We start from the raw sequence: 23,498 nt of genomic DNA, 5'->3' as shown, positions 1-23,498 counted from the left end.
ACACACACATACAGCAAGGAAAAAGGTTGGGAACCACTGCTCTATGAAACTGATTTGACCAAACTGTAAAAATATTATTATTATACCCACTCCAGTACAGCAGGTGGCGGCATTCAGCTGTACGCTACTCTCTGTAACTCGCCAAACAAGAAGTAGAAGAAGAAGAGGAGGAGGCGGAGGATATCCAGGTATGTATTTGTTCTGTCTTCTCTGTGTCCAGTGTTTATACTGCTTCAGGTAAAATCCTCCTTGTAAAATGTACCTCTGCAGGTGCTTTGATAACCCTGCAGCTGTTAGCCTCTTCTCTGCTCTGTTTAGAGTGTTTGTGACGGATGTTTTTCACTGAACTCCTGATCTGCCGCTCCTTCAGAAACGAAAGTGAAAGTGTTTAGTTGTTGTGTTGCAGTTTTAAACAACCAGAATTCATCTTTTACTAACACAGAACAGCTTTAAATCTTTAATGTCTGCACCAAACCTAAGCTTTATGTGAATGTGTGTATGCTGTTATTATATTTAAATGGATGACGCTTTGATTCTTCAGTTAGTTTACTTGTGATAAGCTTCTTGATTTAATTGAGGTTAAGTTGGTTTAATATTGGCACATTCGTTCAGTGAAATCTCCGTACACTGTTTACTGTGGTACTTAGAATATTCAGGCTAAAATCACATGTAAAGTGTGACTTTTAAACAACATTAACAATATTTAATTCACTGTGAACATTGCTGTACTTTGATAGTCATTGGCTGCTAATATGATTTCCCTTTTGCATATTTGCAAATAATACTTATTACTTAATACTTATTATAAAGGAGAATGTCTGATGTGTGAATATAAAACCAGGTCCATCATGGAGGACACACACACTGCTGGAGATCAGGATTTGTCCACTGAATGCAGGTATTAGACCTTCACTTGACATTTCACATAATTATTTTCTACAGGATATTATATTTACTCTCTGTTAGTTGTTTTTAATCTGTCAGAATATTTAATTCACATAGCCAGCAAGATTTTGTACAATAATCAAAAGTATCATGAAGTGCTGTTTAAAAAGTGTTTTAATGATGAAATGTTGAGTAAATCTGCTGTGTTGACCCCAGTGTGTGCAGCGCTGAACTTTAATCTTCTCTGTTTTAGTTCAGTTCATCAGAAGAGAGCAGAAGCAGAGGCCAGCTGTGTGTCTATGAAGAGTGACGCGTCTATGGATCGAGCAATAAATTTTAAGAGTGAAAACACAGGACCTGCTGTCAGGTAGATCATCTCTTTAATATCTGCAACTGATGAGTATTTTAATAATAAATGAATCAGGTAATTAGTGTTGTGGATCTGTTGGGTTTCAGATGTTAGATGTTGTATCTGAGCTCTGCAGGATAGTGCTTGAAGATCTCCGCTTTACACTTCAGGCCACAATTGATGGTGTTAACAAACCAATCAGCGCTTTATTAATAGTTAGTGAGGTAGAAGGTGGGTTTAGGTTTTGGGTAGGGTTAGGGATACACAATAAGATCATATTGTATGACTACTAATGAGCAGTTCTGAGTCTGAGATCTGAGTCTGTTTTCACTGAAGCGCAGTCATCATCATGTTGTGTTGGCCTCATAGATGCTGCTGATCAACACATTTGGTTTCTAGAATTGATATTTCTCAAATTCTCCTGCTCATTCAGTCATGATAGATGATGGTAAATGAACTTGTCTTGCTGTCCTCAAAGTCTGGACTGGAGCTCTGCAGACAAACCCCCGATGAGTGACCTTCTGAAGACTGAGTGATGAGGAGGAGGATAAGGGGAGCTGCTGGAGGCGGGAATAACAGTCAGCTGACACAGTGCATTTTATACTGCTGCTTATACAGTCATGTGATGATGATTGACACACCTGAATGATTAAGCTCCTCCCACACCTACACTGTGGACTTCATTCAGTGATTTGATGATTAGTTTCAGCTCTAATCTGCTCTAATAGTGCTGCATTTCTGTTGGGCTTTCTCTATTAAAAATGAGGCTTGATCTGTGTTTGCTGATATTTTCCACATTCAGACAGTTTCTGTTCAAATATAAAGGAAATTAATTTAAGTGTTTTTGTAAATGAAGAATGATTCATATCAGGTTTGTGCAGTGTGTACAGAGATCAACTTTAATCTTCTCTGTTTTAGTTCAGTTTATCAGAACAGAGAAGCAGAGCCCAGCTGTGTGTCTATGAAGAGTGACGCGTCTATGGATCTACCAATGCAGTTTAAGAGTGAAAACACACGACCTGCTGTCAGGTAGATGATCTCTACACACACACACATGATTTCACTGCAGCATTTATACGATCATGTGTTTCTAGAAGCTCAGACATTATTACACTTTATTCTCACAGTCCAGTCAAGACATTTTATTACAGGGAACAAAATATAGGAGACTTTAAAACTAAATGTACACACACATTCATTAAATCATTAGTAAAGTACTAATAAAGTCTTAATACTCAAACTGTTAGAGTTAGTAGAGTGAGTTTAAAGGCTTTTACAACAGTCAGCAAAGTGTGGGTAATCAAGAGATTTTAGTCAAGATGAATGAACAAGTTATGTGAGACAAACACACCACATTTCACCTGATAAGTAATTATAGTCAAGAGAGATACTGATTTAAGATGAAACTGTATTCAGATCTTCTCTGATTATCTTAATAAATTGCATAAATGTTAGAAAGTTAAAGTGGTAAGTGTTAAAGTGGATAAATATTACAGTGCTGTTACTGAAATCCTGAACTCTGAGAGCAAACACTTGTATGATCTTGGGTTTTTATGTGAATCAAAAACTATATTCAGTCAGAAAATGAGCTGAGAGAAGCAGAACAAACACTGTCATGGTGAAGCACTGAAAGATTCAGATGGCAGAGATGGAGAGGATTATTATTTCTTATTGATGGCAAAACAATTACAAGTATAAGATCACAACAACCTTCAGAACTGCAGACAGCAGAATACAAGATCCAGAGGAACACGAGAATAGAAAATTATACAGTAAAAGAAAACAGAGTCAACATTACCACATTACACACTACAGCAGCTGAGCAGGTAATCTAGGAGCTTTTGTCATCATGCTTGTGCTCTCTCACATAAAGTGATCGGTGTGGGGTGTTTAAAGTGATCAGTGTGTGGTGTTTATAGTGATCTGTGTGTGGTGTTTATAGTGAGCAGTGTGTGGTGTTTAAATTGATGAGTGTGTGGTGTTTTGTGGTGTTTAAAGTGCTTCACAAAAGTTGAGAGTGATTTAAAGACTGAAGCTGGTTCTTGCTGATCTGGAACAGTTTCTGCATTAGTTTTGTTCTGGATTAAATCTGTGTATTGTGTCTCAGCAGGTTCAGAGAAAACACACATGGCTTCACTAGAGGATCTTTACACTCACACTCATTTATTCTTTGTGTTGTTGTTGTTCCTGCAGTGTGGATGGAGATGATCAGACTGGAGACCTGCAGCAGGATTCACTCCAACCAGAACATGATGAACTTCAGAGAGTCAAAGAGCAGCACAAAACCAGCATGAAGAACAAGTATGAGAGATTATTTGAGGGAATCAACCATGGAGAGACTCAAACCCTCCTGAACAGGATCTACACACAGCTCTACATCATAGAAGGAGAGAGTGAAGGATTGAATGAAGAACATGAGGTTTTACAGATGGAGAAAAGAGCCAGAACAAAACCCTCACAACACACTCCAGTCTACTGCAATGACATCTTTAAAGCCTCAGCTGGAGCAGGACATGACGAGAAGATCAAGAAGGAGAAAGCCCAGATCAAGACTGTTCTCACTAAAGGCATCGCTGGAATCGGGAAAACCGTCTCTGTGCAGAAGTTCATTCTGGACTGGGCCGAGGGAAAAGACAATCAGGATGTAGATTTCATGTTTGTGCTTCCATTTCGAGAGCTGAACTTGATCAGAGATCATCAGTACAGTCTTCACAGACTTCTGCTGGACTTTCATCCTGAACTTGAAGATCTGGAGCCCAAGATTTATGAGCAGTGTAGAGTTATGTTCATCTTTGATGGTCTGGATGAAAGCAGAATCACACTCAACTTTTCAGATGAGGAGAAAGTTTGTGCTGTGACTGAATCTTCATCAGTGGCTGTGTTGATGCGGAGCCTCCTGAAAGGTGATCTGCTTCCCTCTGCTCTCATCTGGATCACCTCCAGACCAGCAGCAGCCCATCAGATCCCGTCCAGATACATCAAGCGTGTGACAGAGATTCAGGGATTCACTGAGCCTCAGAAGGAGGAATATTTCAGGAAGAGAATCAGCGACGAGCATCAAGCCAGCAGAATCATCTCCCACATCAGAAGAGCAAGAAGCCTCCAGATCATGTGCCACATACCCGTCTTCTGCTGGATCTCCTCCACTGTGCTTCAGAAGCTCCTGGAAGAAGATGAGAGTGCAGAAATCCCTCAAACTCTGACTGAGATGTACATCCACTTCCTGCTGATTCAGATCAACATGAGGAAGCAGAAGTATGAAGAGAGAGATCCAGAGAAACTGCAGGGAGATCCAGAGAAACTGCAGGGAGATCCAGAGAAACTGCAGTCCAACAGAGGAGTGATCAACAAACTTAAAGTGGCTTTCAGACAGCTAAAGATCAACGTGAGGAAGCAGAAGTATGTAGAGAGAGATCCAGAGAAACTGCAGGGAGATCCAGAGAAACTGCAGGGAGATCCAAAGAATCTGCAGTCCAACAGAGGAGTGATCCTCAAACTTGCTGAAGTGGCTTTCAGACAGCTGATGAAGGGCAATGTGATGTTCTATGAGGAGGACCTGATTGAGAGCGGCATAGACGTCACTGACGCCTCAGTGTATTCTGGGATCTGCACTGAGATCTTCAAGGAGGAATCTGTGATTCATCAGAGGAAAGTCTACAGCTTCATCCATCTCAGCTTTCAGGAGTTTCTGGCTGCTTTCTTTGTGTTTTACTGCCATTTAACAAAGAACAGAGAACCGCTGAGGGTGATTTATGATGAAGAATATTCATATAATCAATATCTACAGGCCAGGTCTAAGAAGTCTCTGTATGTTCTGTTCAGATCAGCAGTAGATAAAGCTGTCAGGAGTAGTAATGGTCATCTGGATCTGTTCCTGCGGTTCCTGCTGGGCGTCTTGCTGGAGTCCAATCAGAGACTCTTCCAGGATCTGCTGACACACACGGAGGAGAGCTCAGAGAACATCAGGAGAATCACACAGTACATTAAAGACAAGATCAAGAGAGATAAACGTCTCTCAGCTGAAAGATCCATCAATCTGTTCCTCTGTCTGCTGGAGGTGAAAGATCAGACTCTGGCCAGAGAGATTCAGGAGTTTGTGAAATCAGACAAACACTCAGAGGAGAAACTCTCTCCTGCTCACTGCTCAACAATCTCCTACATGATTGAGATGTCAGAGGAGCCGCTGGATGAGTTAGACTCTAATAAATTCAACACATCAGCTGAGGGAAGACGGAGACTGACAGCAGCTGTGAGAAACTGCAGAAGAGCTCTGTGAGTATTCATTGATTGATCACAGAAGACACACATCAGTCTGCACTGAAGACTCAGATCAGTTTAGTGAATCACTGCCCTGCTTTAACAGAAAATCTTTAGCTGGCCACATCGTCCCCCTGTGAGATCGCTGATACTCCATATTACTGCATGGGGACGCGGCGGCAGTGTTCTGTTTCCTTATTTGCTCATTTATTTCAGCATTTCTAAACGTATTTAACAAACTTTTCTTGACTTTTTACTCACACAAACAACATTTGTACTTATTTAATAATCTACTTCATTTGCTTTACAGTTTATGCTGGAAAATAACTCAAATCCCTGTAAATCCCTGTGCTCCTCCAGCTGAATAGGACATTTGTTGATGTGTATTTGCTCAAATCTAACACAGTGTTGCTCTTGGATAATTGTGTTTGTTTTCTGATCAGAGAAATAGTGTAATTTTAGACACAGTATTGCCGTCTCGCCGCAGACATGCCTCTAATATTACATTTACTGTAGGCCTAAACACTAAACTTTACACTGAGCTCAGTAAAATGCTCTCTGATTAGTTATTAATAATCTGTTCAATAATTCAATACAGTCATATGAATGGGGAAATAGCCGATATATATAGGCCGATAATTATAAATATTTTAAATTGTTATATATATATTTTTTTTTTCCCCAGAGATGGGTTGCAGCTGGAAGGGCATACGCTGCGTAAAAACTTGCTGGATAAGTTGGTGGTTCATTGCGCTGTGGCGACCCCGGATTAATAAAGGGACTAAGCCGACAAGAAAATGAATGAATGAATGTTATATTTTTATACAGCAAAGTTCATAATAGATTGAACTGCTCTTATGAACTGAACAGTCTATACTCAAAGCAAAAAAAGCTATTATTTCGAAATTGCAAGGTGATTATAGACTAGGGTTGTAACAATATACCGGTATGACAGTCTACCACGATTTGAACGTGCACGATTATCATACCATGAACAATTGCATATCAACGGTTTTAACCCTTAAAGACCGAGACAGCTGTCCGCGGCTAAAAATATGTATTGCTCTTAAATGTTTAATAACTTTTGATCCGCTGATCCGATTCATACAATTCAAAGATTGGCATAAAGAAGAGAATCTCAGCTTTCAAGTGCCGTATCACATAACATTAGGCATTAGGTGCGCCTCGCCTTGACTGCATTGTAAACGAGAGCAGGCGTGCGCAGTAAGAGGAGGGCTCAAAAATTACATCAGAAGTCGGACACCTGCCGAATCTCGCTGTTTAGCCACCTGGAAACGTCACCAGTGGCGGAGATCTCGTTCGCGTTTTTTATCGCAGACGAATGTCCTCATGAAAAAAATACTATGGTGATTTGTAGTAAATATTATAGCATTTTTGAACATGTTTATTCAGTATTGGGTTGTGTTTATAGTTGTTGTGATACCAGAACTATAAAATTTAAATAGGCTATTTTATAACATGGTTCAAAAGCACTACAGTATACATTACTATAGTATTTTTTAATGTGGGAGTGGATGCAATAGAAATATCACTGTTTTTACAGAGATGGTCAGAATTACAGAAGATGAACCGCTCATTAACTAAAAGGGTGTATTAAAAATATAATTATAGGCTATATATAGTAGGCTATATTCAACAAACGTTAAAATAATAACAAAATAAACAGCTTATACAGCAAGAAAGCTTTCAAGAAACCCAATTTGGCTACATTATAAATGAAGTAGCCATAGATGCTTTTGAGTGCCAAGTCATGACAAATGTTTGTTTGACAAATAAATTCTTAGGGGGTTAATTATATTGACATGCTTATTAGGTCTATATAAACTGATATTACTCCAGCCAGACTAAAATAAATAGCCCAAGACTTTCTCCAGAATAAAAACTATTAGACTGTAGGAAAAACTGTGGAAATGTTCTTGGTCTATTAAACATGACTTTTGACTTCACATACATATACATATACATATACATGTGTGTGTGTGTGTGTGTGTGTGTGTGTGTGTGTGTGTGTGTGTGTGTCTTGTTAACTATCCTTTTCACTTCTCATATGAAACCACACAAAGATGAGGCATAATGACAAAACAGTCTGATTATCTTTGTATTTCTGAATATATGTATATATTAGATTGACTTTAATGGAATAATGCTGCATAAAAATTACATTAAAAAATTCACACAAACATACAAAAAGTGAAAATGACAACAAACAGGATTATAAAAGAGAAATATAATACAGCACATGCACATCCTAATGATTTATTAATAACATTTAGTTATATTGGATAGGTCACGTTATGTTTTACAAAGATGTGTTTTGTTTTTGTTTGCGTGTAAATCTAAATAAATAACCATATTTGATGCTCTTTATGACTTTTTTTTTAATTATCAACGAAAATACAAAAAAGGTATTCAACAAATCCAGGTATAAACCTTAGTAAAACAAGATAATAAAGTGTAATGTGTCAGTCTCATCCAATCAGCATTAAGCTGTGTCGTCAGCCAGTCGTTTCCCATCATGCTTTTGGTAACGCAGTCTTTTGAGAGCAACTGCGGCCGACTGCTCTATCCGAGGTACCCGCCTCACGATCGCGAGAGTTTTTTGGCACACGTCAGCGTGACATCAGAGCGAGGCGAAGGCAAGGCGGACACATTTCTAACCGGCATGCATCTTGCGGTGATCACCGGTGATCGATTCTGCGCAGATTTTGGTCAAGTCAAACGAGCCTATTCGCGGACTCAGAGGCTCCGGAATCAGTGCGGTTACGTCATCAAAATTTGACAACGCTGATTTGACAAAGAAACGCTCGTCACTGTGTCTCCGGACAAACCAGACATGATACATTGATGCAATGTCCCTCCTCCATGCCCAGATTGGTTCAAACTCGCTATATCATAACCAATAAGCATAGGTTTCGCTTTTGTTTGTGGACCGACAATGAGCTTTTTGAACAACATGGAATGAGAGATACATACATTTCTGCGCGGCTAAATAAAACGCAAAAAAAAAAAAAGTTTTGCATGAAATAATTCTCATACTAAGTACTTTTGCATGCACTGCAGCACAGAAACATGACAAAACAGTGACACAGCAAAGACGAAGTGCTGCTCTTGCTGTTTTCAAAAGACGCAAATGAAGATGCAGCTGTTTGTCTGCATTGCAGACAACCATATCCAAATCCATATCCACAGACAACCATATCCATGCTGGCACATAAAACCTAAGGATGTTCCATATTGAATCTAGTTTTGTTATGTAACTATTTATAGTATAGTAAATATTTATATCTATTTTATTACTGAGGATTTGGACCATGTTTATTTGGACTTTGACACATTATTTATTATTTTCTTATTTTTTTTATTTGTTCATTGTAAGTGGTGTTGTTTATAGTAACTGAAAATATATTATTTGGAAAAAGTCAAATTTGCTTCACTGTTCTATTATTTTGTAACATTTTTTCTGTTTAGTTCATTCCCAGACCTTTTGGGCAAATACATTGTCAGTAAATAAATGCATTTTTTCCCCCATAGAAAAACCTTTGTTCAGTCAGAAAACGTGTTCTTATTCTTTTCAGGGTCTTTGCTATGATAATTACTATTTAATACCGTATACCGCGAAACCGTCAAACCGTGGTATTGTTTTAGACGATTATCATACAGTAAAAAAATCATACCGTTACAACCCTATTATAGACCTATATTCACGATTTCACATAAATCAGCATGCAAAAAATTATTTCCTTTTCTTCATAGCAAATTAACATGCAAGTTGATTGTTGCATTAAAATAATAGTTTAAATAACAAAATGGTATTTAATTAACAAGCAAGTTAAATATATTTAAATAAGATGAAAATGAAAGAGCTAAGGACTGAAACCAGCTCAAATGGTCATGAATAAAACATGTTACAGTGATGTACACATCTACAAATATGTCATGTCCGAAAAAGCCTTTATCAGAGGTGTTTTGACAGTTCAGAGCCACCGTACAACCAACAGCTAAATACAGAGAGTACGTTTGAATTGAATTGAATTGAATTTTATTTGACAGATTTTAGACAAACTGTACAAAAAGTATTCCATACACTTTGTTAAAAAAAACTGTCGAGGATAAAAACACAATAAAGCCCTGGGCTTATTTCCATTGTGGTCCTCTGTTAAATTAAAACAATGTATGGCTTCATAATACTAATGAAGAATAAAACAAACAGTCGCCACAGCGGTACAAACAGCCAACCTATCCAGCACAATGTCCCTCCAGCCGCCAACCTATTCACACTCAAGTAACATAATTTAAAAAATCCTCATCCACCATGCAAAACTAATTATCCTCATCAAACAACCATCTTTTAATAGCTTTTTTGAACAACCTTAAATCTTTTATTTCCTTGATTGCTTTTGGTAGTTTGTTCCACATGATTGCACTTGTATATAAAAACATATTTTTCCCCACTAAACTTCTAAATTTAAATAAACAAATATTAAAATCCCAACTCCTAGTACTGTATGAATGCTGTTGCCTCACCATTTGAAAATAGTTCATCAAATAGCTAGGAACCACATTATTAAACATTTTACGTACCATTCCCAGTTTTAAAAAACACACTCTATTACTAACAGTTAACATACCTAATTTATTAAAAGACTCTTTGTGCAAATGTGCTCTAGGATGCATTTTTAAAATTATTCGTACTAATTTATTTTGTGCCTTTTGCAATTTCTCCTTCAAATTTTGTGAGCAGCTACTGTACCAAAATGACGTAGCATAATCAAAATGGGGTTGAATTAAAGCTCCTGCCAACAATTGTAAAGAATGAACATCCAAAAGATCAGATTGCCTTGCTAAAAACCTAATTTTTCCACAAATCTTCGTAATAACTTTTTTTGCCATAGCATCTCCTGATAATTTATTATCTATTAAGCAACCCAAATAGTTTATCACATTTTTTGACAGAATTTTCCAATCATTAATCTTAACTACCAAATTATCATCTTTTTTTAATTTCACTCTTGAAGCAAATAAAATAGCCTCTGTTTTACCCATGTGTAAAGAAAGTTTGTTGTCTAAAAACCAGTTGTAAACACTTTTTAACTGTGAACTCATAATTTCTTCCAGGGCCCTTTTGTCATGATGAGATACTAAAATTGCGGCATCATCAGCATAAAGATAGAGCTCCTCTGAACACGCTATTTTTAAATCATTAATATATAAAAGAAAAAATAATGGACCTAAAATACTTCCTTGAGGTACTCCACAGTTGATTGATAAGGGAGCAGATAATATACCCTTTATATCGACTCTCTGGTTTCTATCATGCAGATATGACTGAACCCACTTTAAAGACACTTTATCAAATCCAATTGCCTTTAATTTATATAGTAAAATTTGATGGTCCACAGTGTCAAAAGCCTTCTGAAGGTCCAGCAGCACCATTCCACAATAGTTGCCACCATCTACAGCTCTCCGTATTTTGTCTGTCATATGTAATATACATGTCTCGGTGGAATGCAATGCTCTAAAACCTGACTGTAACTCATACAAAATATGTTTTTTAGTAATGTAGTTGACTATCTGTTCGTGTACAATTTTTTCCAGAATTTTAGACATAACCCCTAAGATTGATACAGGTCTATAGTTAATCATATCTAACGTACTTCCTTTTTTATATAATGGTATAACTCTAGCACTTTTAAAATCACATGGTATTTTCCCTTGTTCAATAGATAAGTTTAAAATATGTGACACCAAGGGGGCAATCACTTTAACAGAGTCTTTAAAAAATCTAGCAGGAATATTATCAACTCCAGGAGCCTTATTTAATTTTAACTCACTAATAATTTTTAAAACTTCACTTTCTGTAACAGGTCTCAGACTAAAAGAATCCGGCAAAATGTCCTGTTGTCTATAAAAAGAAAACACTCTATCTTCATTGTAAATATCAGGTTGCCCTGGAAGCTGACCACATAATTTTTTTGCTAACAATATAAAATACTGATTAAAAGATTCGGCAATATCCTTCGGATGAACTATTAATTTGTCTTCTACCTTTAAGTTAATTTTAGATGATTTCCTACTTTTAGCATTTGAATAACCTAAATTTCTCAGTACACCCCAAAGTTTTTTGGATCAAATTTATTTTCATTGATCTTATCCTTAAAAAAAACCCTTTTTGCTTCTCTTATTTTGTTCCTAACCTCATTTCTCTTTAATTTATAAAACTCATAACTGCTACAATCACTATCCTTCCTAAACTTGGCAAAACTCTCATCTCTTATCTTTAACAGTTGTAAAATTTCATCTGTAATCCAAGGGTCTGATCTTTGTTTAACTCTTATTTTTTTATATGGTGCTATTTTATTCAAAGCATTACTGAACAGATCCTTAAAACAATCCCATGCTGCCTCCACATCCTTGGATCCCCATACCCCGGACCAATCAACTTTATCCAATATATCACAAAATAAATTAGGACTATAATTCTTCATTGACCTCACTAAAACAGTATTATGACCCATAAGCTTCACCTTTTGCACTTTTCTACATAAATATACTAAAAAATGATCACTCATACTACACTCAATAACACCACTACAACTTATCTTATCTGAATCAGATGTAAGAACCAAATCTATAATAGACTGCGATTTGGGAGTAATTCTAGTTGGAACCTTAATAATTTGCTTCAATCCAAAAAAATCTGAAAAATGTTTAAAAGCCTTATATAACACAGCGTCCACATTTAACATATCAGTATTTAAATCCCCACATATTATAATTTCCGATCCATGGGTTTTCACAAAATCATTTAAACTTTCGTCCAACAATTCATAAAAATTACTTTGATCTGGTGGCCGATACAAGTTTCCAATTAAAATAGGTTTACTCTTTGGTAATAAAACGTTCACCCACACAGCTTCAATGGATGCATTATTCATCTCATTTCTAACATTAAAAGACAAATCCGATCTTATATAAACACATACGCCACCACCATTACGATTTCGGTCTCTTCTTATCAAACTATAATTCGCAATTTCAATTTCTGAGTCCAACACTGAACCGTCCAACCAAGTTTCACTACACCCAAATACCGACAACCGTAGATCCGAACACAACAGTCTTAGCTCGGAAATCTTTGGCAGAAGACTCCTTACGTTTAAATGAGCAATACGTAGACCTTTAGATGATCTCTTGAAGTCCGCATCATGAATAACATTTTGATGATATGCGCTTACCGGAGAATCCAAGTTCAAAGACGAAACCACCTGTTTACTCGCAGGCTCCATACATACGGGTCGAAGGAAACGGTCCTCATGGTAGACGACACCAGCCGGCATTCCCTGAGCAGTTCGCACATCTCTCGCTTCATCGTGCGCAGATGACAAACTATCCCAGTTTTCTGCAATAAAACTCCATTCCTCTGAAATCGCTGGTCTCCGACACTCTTCGCCGCCCGCACGCCGTACATCAAAGCGTGACTTTACTATAATATCTCCTGGCTGCTGACATCCTCCTGCTGCCGGGCCAGGGCATGGATGAACATCACCAGACAAAAGTAAGCATATAATTATAATTGATCCATCGCTTCTTCGTTGTTTTCTTTTACTCCCATTTTTCTTCGTACACGGAACTGCCCACGGATGGGATAGAAACGACTCGTAAACAATATTCGTTCCCATGCCGAAATGTCTCTCCGTCATATCTCTGTCCTGAATTAAAAAAGTAAAATGCCCCAAACTGGGCTCCTTAGCTGGATAAAACAAACTGGGCTCCTTTGCTGGATAAAGCAAACTATAAAACGCAGTGAAAATTAGCACTGTTTGCACGCTCCATCTGCACGCCGCCATCTTGATTTTGTGTTTAGAAAATGCGGCACAGATTCATGCTATTTGGCGTATTGACATGTCACATGTAGGTTCTGCTTGTCAATCAGACAACGCTTCTGCGCTCGTTCTTGCCGTTAATCGCGGGAAAATGATCAATGAAAAGTTTATGATAAACCGCTGAGAGTTTTACTCAACTGTAGAGGCAGAGTTGCCATCAGAGTCAGATTTTGAGACAAAACCTGCATTGAGCTGACTTTATGACAAACACAGAGCAGAATATAAAGGCAGAATGAGCGGCTAGTTAAGAGCCCCTTTGACTGGATTCACCTCTCTCACCTCTCCCCCGTGCTACAGTGTGTGTGTGTGTGTGTGTGTGTGTGTGTGTGTGTGTGTGTGTGCGGTGACAGCTCTCACGCAAGCTCGTTATAATCAATATGAATATTCCGATCAAACTGAATACTATCTTACATAAACAACACATGACCAGCAACGCGTTGATAATAACAAATAATCAGATTACAAACAACCGTTATGTTTACACGTGTTGTAAAATGTGCGGGTCCTTCAACGGGACTGGGCTGCAGTTTGGTGTTGTGTGTGAGACAGGAGAGAGAAAAGAGGAGCGGTTTTTTCGCAATGAGACCATTTTCTGTGATGTTCCCTCTTTGGTGGCTTATTTGTTGTACCACACAGAAAGTAATAAATATTTTGGACCAAGTTACATGTGTCCTCTGTAATTCACCAGCTGCAACGAAAAGAGTTCACCCTGAAACTAACATTATTCGGCCCTGGAGTAATAAGTGAATCTCCCCTGATATCTCTAACACAACAAAGAGACAGAGCAGGAAAGGTTTCCACATGTAATATTTTTCCTGAGGCGATTTAAAGCAAAATACACAATGACACTCAATCAAGCATATCTACAATGATGAGGAACGTGGTTACTTACTGAGTTATTAACTCACAGCAATGCCACGTGAAGAAAGGACGGACTTTAAAGGAATAAACAGTGTGAGGAGAGATCCATTATAGTGCACTGGACAAGTCTGAACAAGTTTCGCCCACGCGAGCGCAACACGCAGGTCTGTACAATTACATAATTTATCGGCTTAAATATATCGGCCTAATTAAGACATCGGATCGATAACGATAATCTTAAAAATAGCGTTTATAAGGATATAGGCGCCGATATATCGTGCATTCTTAGTCTGGAGTGTGTCAGCAATTCCTGCAGTTCATTACAGCTTTGAGTGTGACTCCTAATCCAGTCCTCCATGGGTTAATACATTTGATTTCCAGTGATCATGTCTGTGTGATTTTGTTGTCAGCACATTCAACTGTGTAAAGAACAAAGTATTTAATAAAAATATTTCATTCATTCAGATCTAGGATGTGTTATTTTAGTGTTCCCTTTATTGTTTGAGCAGTATATATATATATATAGTTTATTTCCAGTGTTGCTTTTATCACTGTAGACTGAACTCATGAACACTCAACACTGCTCATTTCTTACTGCTGATTTTGTTGCTCTTTGTCCTCTACACAGACTACAGGGCTGTGAACTCACTGTTCAGTGCTGTGAGAGTTTGTCTTCAGCTCTACAATCCTCAAACTGTGTGCTGAGAGAGCTGGACCTGAGTAACAATGACCTGCAGGATTCAGGAGTGAAGAAGCTCTCTGATGGACTGAAGAGTCAACACTGTAAACTGGAGAAACTGAGGTAAAATAAAAACATTTCCATCAAATAAATGCTGCCACAAATGACTTTTCCATTGTGAAATGCTGTAAAGTCTGATGAGGTAATGAGCATATGCTGTGATGTATTTTATTTTTGTTTTTTTATTGTGAATATTTCATATTTAATGTGAAGTCAAATATGAGAAACCCTGTTTATATCAGATATAATATTGCTCTTTAGTGTCATTTCTGCTGAAATGATTATTGATTGGTGTTCTTTGGTGTTTTTGGGGCGTCTCTAAATGAGCTGTGTTTCTGCAGATGTTCAGCCCATCACTGAGTCTCTTTATTTACTGATGTTCATGTGTGTATTCAAGTTATATTCAGTCAGTTTTATATTCATTTCAGGAATATTATTGACTAATATGAAGATGTTGATGTGATTTATTTGCAATACAGTTTGTAAAGTCATATTTTCGGTCTGTTAATATTACAATAATAATAATAATTACAGTGTCTTTTACTGTCCTCTACACAGACTACAGTGGTGTTATCTCACTGTTCAGTGCTGTGAGAGTTTGTCTTCAGCTCTACAATCCTCAAACTGTGTGCTGAGAGAGCTGGACCTGAGTATCAATGACCTGCAGGATTCAGGAGTGAAGAAGCTCTCTGATGGACTGAAGAGTCAACACTGTAAACTGGACACACTGAGGTAAATGATTCTCCACTCAACAGATACAGTTTCATATTGGGTTACCTGATGTGGAGCCCCATTCAGTGGATTGACAGAAGAAAAAAACAAAACATTTACAGGGTTGTGATTTTAATCATAGCTTTAATAATGTATGTTTATCGTATAATTATATTTAAAAGCTTTACTTAGTCTATTATGAAATGTTGCACTTTCAGAGCTTCTCTTTTTCCAATATACCCAAATGTGACTTAAAGTTAAAGGAATCAGTTTATTTTAAGGATCTTTATAATGAATTACCTCTGAATTATTTATTCATATTTTATATTTTTATATTTATATCTGTTGTGTCCTGGTGAAGTTTAGACATGCTCTGCTGTTTGTTCAGTTTGCAGTTTCTTCTAAACATATAAAAGTCTCTTAATATTATCTAAACCAGTGGTCCACAACCTTTTTCTAACTGCGGACCAGTCAACGTGAATCCACTGTGTACTCATATGGAACTTTATTAGCACATTGCTCCAACATTACAATGCTATTATAACATTAGGAAGTAATAACTTTATTAACACATTGCTCCAACAATATAACATATTATAACATCAGTAACGCTAAATCAATGGGAGCCCTGAGCTTGTTTCTTTGCAACGAGATGGTCCATAAAAGGAAGATTGCTGGAAAGAGCGCGTGCACGTCTAGAACGTGCTGACATGAGACGTCTGCTTTAGCCAATCAGAACAGTCAGACGCATTCACGTCGGCGCGGTTTATGAGAATAAAACCAGACACATTTAGCTGCTAGAAATTAGTCACATAACGTTTATATGTTCACTTTTGTACTAAATTACATTTGCTCAGCGTTCTACACCAATATATCTGTAATAAATTACATTTGCATGCTTTGTTTATTCTCCACAAATAAACAGGTAGCACATCATAATAATAATGTAGATTAGAGTGCTCTCATATCTACACTATTATTACTGTAGTAAATTAGCTCAAGGTTATTCTTCCCGCACCTTTCCCGCCGTTATAATGTTGAGTTATGATTCAGATTTCAAGGCGCGTGTACCTTCTGGAACATTATATAGCGGACTAGCTTAGCGGGAGAAAGATTCATTTGAACAGGGCTTCAAATGAATTGACTCTTTTGATCCGAACAAACGAATCGTTCAGCGATGCTATCAACATAAAATTTGAGCAGGGTAGCAAGATCAAAGTTCAAGACATTAGATTCATTAATATACACAGGCACCTTTCTTTATACAAAATAAACTTTATTGACTAATCCAACAGAAACTAACACCTAACACGAACACACATTCATACAAGCATAGGGGAGAGTAACAAACGTGAAGAGGTTGAGAAGATGTAATGATGGGAAAAACCTATGAGTCTGTAAGAACATACCAAGCAACCAAACGTAATCAAATTCAATATAACCCTTCTATTGTCTCTTTAGGGTTAATTTAGTTCACACCAGTTTAGATGTTTAGATGTGTGATTAACCCTTTCTGTCTGGGTTTCTGCCTGCTTTCTTGGAGGTTTCTCAGTCTGAGGAAGTTGTAGAGGGTTGATGAAAGTTCAAAACAACGTGTTTCCAGAGCAGAGAGGGGGAGGGGGGTTGCCTGGAGTTGGGAGAGAGAGGGGGGAGCTTCCAGGCAGTGTGTTTGAAGAGAGGTTCCCGGTTGAGTTTGAACAGAGAGAGATTCCAAGAGCGAAGAGGAGAGAGGAGAGCGAAGAAGAGCAGGTGTTTAGCTTGGTTTTCAACTTTTATAGGGCAGGTTCGGATCCACCCTCCATGGAAAGTTGACCAATTAGAAGCTAACTTCCTGGAATATAAAATTTATGGGTCTTTGTCCGAGGCAGAATAATTTGCATAGGCAAATTTTATGTAAATCGGGACAAAAATGTTAAAGTCTCTTAAAACAATTATATGTTGAACTCATATTAAAATAAAATGTCAACAATCAATTTGTACAGCGAGTAAGCTTTTCAAAAAGTCCAAACTTGAACAGTATAAGAGGATGCTTAGCCTAGGTACAGTTAAACATTATATGCAAGGGTATTAAAACCAAAAATAATAATACAAGAGAAAGGGAAACTTTGCAAAACATATGATTAAACATAAAGAGTAAAGTTTATATGAAAACAGTGTTAAACAGCAAATAGTCCTTTGTAAGTCATTCCTGTGCTTAGAGCCGCATGGCACATTCCTTTGGGTCGTAAATACCTTGGAATCAGGTTTCGAGCCTTCTCTGGGCAAAGCTGGCTGGTTGTGAAATAAAATGCAAAATTTTATTATTTAAAATTATTTAAAAGTCATATTTTTTATTTATGTGTCTGGTCGGCCATATTCGTTACACTTTAATGCCAACCGTATAAATAATTATCGATAAGATGCTTATGATAAGCCGTTGTTTGTTTACCTTCAAGCTTTGCATGTGCCTGTGAAACAGCCCGTGGGCGCCAGCACACACACATACAGTATCATGTACATCTCGACATGCGAAAGTGTTTCTCAAACTCCTTTAACAGCGAAGACTGGTGATCGTGCAGCAGCTTGGTGAGTTAGGGCGCAGGCTCAGTCTCACACAAAATCCGCGCTAATGTTTGAAACACGTCCGATATGCCTCTGTTCACGCGCTGTCCCCACAAATCCAGTTTAAATGCAGCTTCTTTATCTGCCAACTTAAAGATAATTCATTCTTGTTCAGCCCGGTACTGATTAATCCACGCACCAGCACCCGCCTGGGGGTTGAAGACCACTGATCTAAACCACTACAATAATATGAAGACACACTATAAGCATGTATTCAGCAGTTTACTGTAAGAGACCTGGTGAACTGATGTATTTACTACACATGCATCTGAAAATAACCCTGATTACTCATTCACATGAAGCAATATATTGACTGAAGATCTTCTGTCAGAAAGGCTGTGTGGGAAGGAGAGTCAGCGCTCATGATTATTGATCAGGTGTTTCTCAGCTGACAGAATAAAAGTCCCCTAATGCTCCATCAGTGTGAATGTGACTGTCAGGCTTGTGAAAGAGACATTAAGAGAGTGGGTTTCTGTTTGTTTTAGTTTATTTACATCATCGTCCACAATATAATATACAAATGAAGATCAGGTCATGTTCTGTTGCTCTTTATGCAGTAAAGTTTGATCTACAAGCTGAAGTTGGTGACTGTCAGGGCTGTAGTACTCGAGTCCAGACTCAAGACGTTTCTTTCTATAGTCTAGGACTCGCTAATATTCAGACATGAACTTGGTCCAGCAATAGCCATTGGTTGAGCGTGTTTGTCTGGAAAACAGGTAACATCACTGTTAAATCCACTGTGAGTCTAGAATGGGCACTGACACTCTCGTGTGATACGCTTGTCTGCTAAAAAATCTAGTTTGAACCAGCCTAGGCTGGTTAAGCTAGTTTTAGCTGGATTTAGCTGGTCATTTTCATGCCTAGGGCTGGACGAGAGTGTGAAGCTGCATTGAGTTTGTGCTGGCCATCCTCCAAGATAAGCAGCTTAGCATCTGTCTGTTGCTCTGTCCCGCCGGAGTGTTTTGGTCATTCAGAGGAGTTCACCAGCGTTTCTGTCTTTTTTTTCAATTGTTGTCTCTTGACAGATATGAGTAAGAGACAATATTATAGGATATCAAGATATTTTTATGGCGATAATTAATAAATATTGTCTGACATCACCTGATTAGACATTTCAGACCTCTGCAACATTTGAGTAAATGTCTTACAATCATACAACCAGCTGAAATCCTGCATTTAAGAGTCGATTATCTACAAAACACACTTATAATGTTTGAAATCAACTATAAAATCAGATTAAGATGATGGATTATTATGATGCACAAACTATTGCAGAATTAACAGCTGAGTGTAAAGAGGACGGTCACTCATTGTCATTGATGATTTCAGCACACATCAACACTGTAAAAGATGTGTATGATCTCTGACACTAGATGAACACTGCTCAGCTGGTTTACAGGTTTGCTATTCTCTTCATTCTCTGCTAAAGTGTGAATGTGAAAGTGAAATGTCCGATGTAACTTCACTTTAACTTTATAAATGTCCACAGATGTTTGTGATCTGCTGAAAATGATCTGTTGGTTTATTATCCTGCATTTATTCAGTGGATTCTTCAATAAGTAAAGCGTTTAAGAATGGGAATGTTTAATACCCTAATATGACCCTACAGTGTTACTTTACTCATCATTACTGATCATTACAAATAATTCTGAATCAGTGTTGTAGAATGTCCCTCACATGACAAAAACAATCAAACTTTGTGGAGGATCATTGAATAGCAGCACTTAATACATGACTTTAAGATGATCAAGTGCGTCTTCTTCCTCCTCACAGCAGACTTTACAGCTTGATGTGGTGTATTATGAACAATGTCTTTGCTCTGTACACTTCTACAGATGATGTCGAGTCCTTGTTGAGTGTGTGAGTGTGTTTGCTGATGCGAGGGCTCGATCAATAAGGAGAGCTGATCAGGATGTGTGTGTTCATCACTGCTGTTGACATGAGCAGAAACAGCAGTCAGCATCTTCACAACACAAAGAAATGTGGGATTGTCCAACTGTGTGATGTGGACTATTGCTGTGTTTGTAGATTGTCTGGCTGTATGGTGACAGAGGAAGGCTGTGGTTTTCTGTCTTCAGCTCTGACTTCAAACCCCTCACACCTGAGAGAGCTGGATCTGAGCTACAATCATCCAGGAGATTCAGGAGTCAAGCTGCTCTCTGAACAACTGGAGGATCCAAACTACACACTGGACAAACTCAAGTATGTGGAGCAGCACTGGCCTTGTGCTTTTACACTGAATGGCTTTAAAAAGACACTAGAAAGCTCTTTTGTGATCAGCTTCAGTTTTCTGTGAGGGTTATGGGGTGAGGACAGACAGAAGATACAGCTTGTAGAGTATTCCAGTCATGTCTATGAAGAGCAAATCATTGAGTGTGAAATGAATCTCCTCTGTAAATGTTAGAGTGTATTGGCTCAGTTACAGTGACATTAAGCGGGACACACTGTACAGTTTCAGCATTTGAGCTGAGCAGAGAAACTTCTTCCTCCATTTCTGCTGAAGAATCCTACAATATCAGGTCAGGAATAGGGTTGGGGATTGAAGATGGATTCAGATTCTGGAATCAGACACTTGGATTAATGTTCAGACTCTTGTTCTAAAATCAACATCTGGATTCCTCTTCTCTGTGCACACATGTGTATTTTTCACTTGCTAATCTGTCAGGAACTTGGGCGCTGGCGAGCAGCTTTAATAATCTGAACATAGTTTAGAGATGGACTGCAACGTGCTCAAAGGCTGCATGTGCTGAAGAACGATGGCAAAGCTAAGTGTGATCACTGTAATAAATGAATGTTGCAGCAGGGTGTCTCCATCAACATGAGCAGTATCTGCGCTCGCTTCACCAACAGCAGAGGAAAAGAACGCACTGTGTTACATTCATTGTGCATCCCTGCTCAACCAACAAGTGTTGTGTGTTTTAGCTCAAGAGTTTGGAGCGTGTAGCTGAGCAGCTCAGTGCTAGCTTTAGCTTAATAGCTGAGGGGGAAACTAAACAGCTCATTCTCTCCATCTGTGTGTGTTTACAGTCTGGATCATGGAGGACACACAAGGATTACAGCAGGACCACGCAAATGTAGGACTACACACACACACACACACACTCACACACACGCACGCACACTCCCTCTCTCAATCACATACACACACACACACACACACTCTCTCTCTCTCTCTCTCTCTCACACACACACACACACACACTCACACAGCTGTGGTTGTAAATGTGTGTGTTTTTGTGTTCAGATGTCTGTTTCCTCACTCTGGATCCAAACACAGCACACACTCAACTCATTCAGTCTGAGGAGAACAGAGAGGTGAAGCGTGTGAGCGAGGATCAGCCGTATCCTGATCATCCAGACAGATTTGATTATTATCCTCAGGTGTTGTGCAGAGAGAGTGTGTGTGGACGCTGTTACTGGGAGATTGACTGGAGTGGAGATGATGTTGTGTCTATATCAGTGTCATATAAGAGCATCAGGAGCAAGGGAGATGGTAGGACTACACACACACACACATACACACACACACGAGGATTACAGCAGGACCACGCAAATGTAGGACTACACACACACACACGCTCGCGCGCATACACACACACACACACACACACAAACTCACTCTCACGCACACAAACACACACACACACACATGGACGCACGCACACACACACACTCTCTCACACACTCTCACACACACAGGCACACACACACATACACACACCGTCTCTCTCTCACACACACACACACTTTCTCCCTCTCTCTCACACACACACGTACACAGAGAGAGTGTGTGTGGACGCTGTTACTGGGAGATTGACTGCAATGGAGATGTTGGTGTGTGTATATCAGTGTCATATAAGAGCATCAGGAGGAAGGGAGATGGTGCTGAGTGTGTGTTTGGATGTAATGCTCAGTCCTGGAGTTTGTTCTGCTTTTCCTCCAGTTTCACAATTAGTCACAATCACACACACACTGCTCTCCCAGTGAAGGCGCTCAGCAGGAGAATAGGAGTGTTTGTGGATCACAGTGCAGGAACTCTGATCTTCTACAACATCTATAGAGACACAATGAGCCTCATCCACTCAGTCCAGACCACATTCACTGAGCCGCTCTGCCCTGGGTTTACTGTTTATCCTGGATCATCAGTGAAACTGAGCTGAAGACTGACGAGAGATTTACCCAGAATCCTCTGCAGGAACAGTCAGCAGCAGCGTGTGTGTGTGTGTGTGTGTGTGCGGATGCGTAAGTCTGTGTGTCTGTGTGTGTGTGCATGCATCCATGTTCACTGCTGTGTGTGTGTGTATCTATTACTGTGTGCGCAGTTGTAATGGTTAAGTGCAACAGTCAAGTTCTAAGCAAAGAATAGAGTACATAAACTAAATAATTACAACAAGTATTATAAAAGTATACTACTCAGGAGTTCACTTGCCGTACAAATAAAAAATGTCATTGTGTAATTTTCAAGTAGTACACTTACAATTATACTAGTAGTTAATGCATAACGTATATCACATCTATTGAATCTGAGATTAGATTTTCTTTTAAGGGTTGTTTCTGTTTCTAAATTGTTAATACTCAGACCAAAAATATTATGATTATGAAAAAGATGTGCTTGGCAGGCTTTAAAATTAGACAAATTGACCAACATTATAAATAAAGTTAAAAACCTATATTATTATTTGTAGTTGTTACAAAGCCCCTGGGGTTGTAAAAAGACTCCAGGATAATGAAAAGTGTTTCAGTCTTTAAAAATTTGTGGACAAATAAATGTTACTTACTTAACTGTTTCTACTGTTCTTACTGTACATGATTAGTAAGTTTTCCTTCAGATTTCCTTTTTAACTCCTGTTAAAGAGGGTAATAATATAGAAACATTACATACTCTACCTTTAAATCCTTTGCAGATCAGCATGCTCCTAATGACCTTTTTATCTGGTCAGAGCCCTTCTAGCAGTTGCTTGGCCAGTGGATAGAAGTAAAGTTGGTTTTATATTCGCACATTCAGACTTTCCCCTTAATATTATAATTTCAGAAAAGTATTCATTGCAAACTCTAAATAGAGAAATCATAATAGCAGCAAATGACTATTAAAGTACAACATTGTTCACAGTCAAATAAACAGTGTTATTGTTGTTTTCAAGTCACACTTGCATGCTAATTCCGATCGAATATTCAAAGTAATATGGTAAAC

General features: G+C 38.3%; 2 protein-coding genes across 3 annotated transcripts in view; one reads left to right on the top strand and one right to left on the bottom strand.

Annotated features, from left to right (window-relative positions):
- The window catches only part of LOC137487288 (uncharacterized), a 372,332-nt gene that overhangs the window by 253,889 nt on the left and 94,945 nt on the right, over nt 1-23,498 (bottom strand). The window lies entirely within an intron of this gene.
- LOC101885734 (protein NLRC3-like) lies at nt 107-23,089 on the top strand. Of its 2 annotated transcripts, XM_088650113.1 has the most exons (12): nt 114-188; nt 842-898; nt 1,139-1,252; nt 2,153-2,263; nt 3,428-4,516; nt 4,700-5,506; nt 14,885-15,058; nt 15,554-15,727; nt 20,336-20,509; nt 21,335-21,381; nt 21,552-21,751; nt 22,120-23,089. In XM_088650113.1, exons 2-12 carry the CDS (start codon nt 849-851, stop codon nt 22,465-22,467), a joined length of 3,288 nt encoding a protein of 1,095 aa, XP_088506239.1. In that variant the 5' UTR covers nt 114-188; nt 842-848; the 3' UTR covers nt 22,468-23,089. The 2 variants fall into 2 exon arrangements, with proteins under 2 accessions (XP_087105837.1, XP_088506239.1); XM_087249711.2 differs by having other exon boundaries at nt 107-188; nt 3,428-5,506; nt 21,552-23,089.

The sequence above is a fragment of the Danio rerio genome, chromosome 4 (assembly GCF_052040795.2).
Source record: "Danio rerio strain M-AB ecotype USA chromosome 4, GRCz13ab, whole genome shotgun sequence".
NCBI classification, from domain to species: Eukaryota; Metazoa; Chordata; class Actinopteri; order Cypriniformes; family Danionidae; genus Danio; species Danio rerio.
This window is presented reverse-complemented; position numbering and strand designations above follow the sequence as displayed.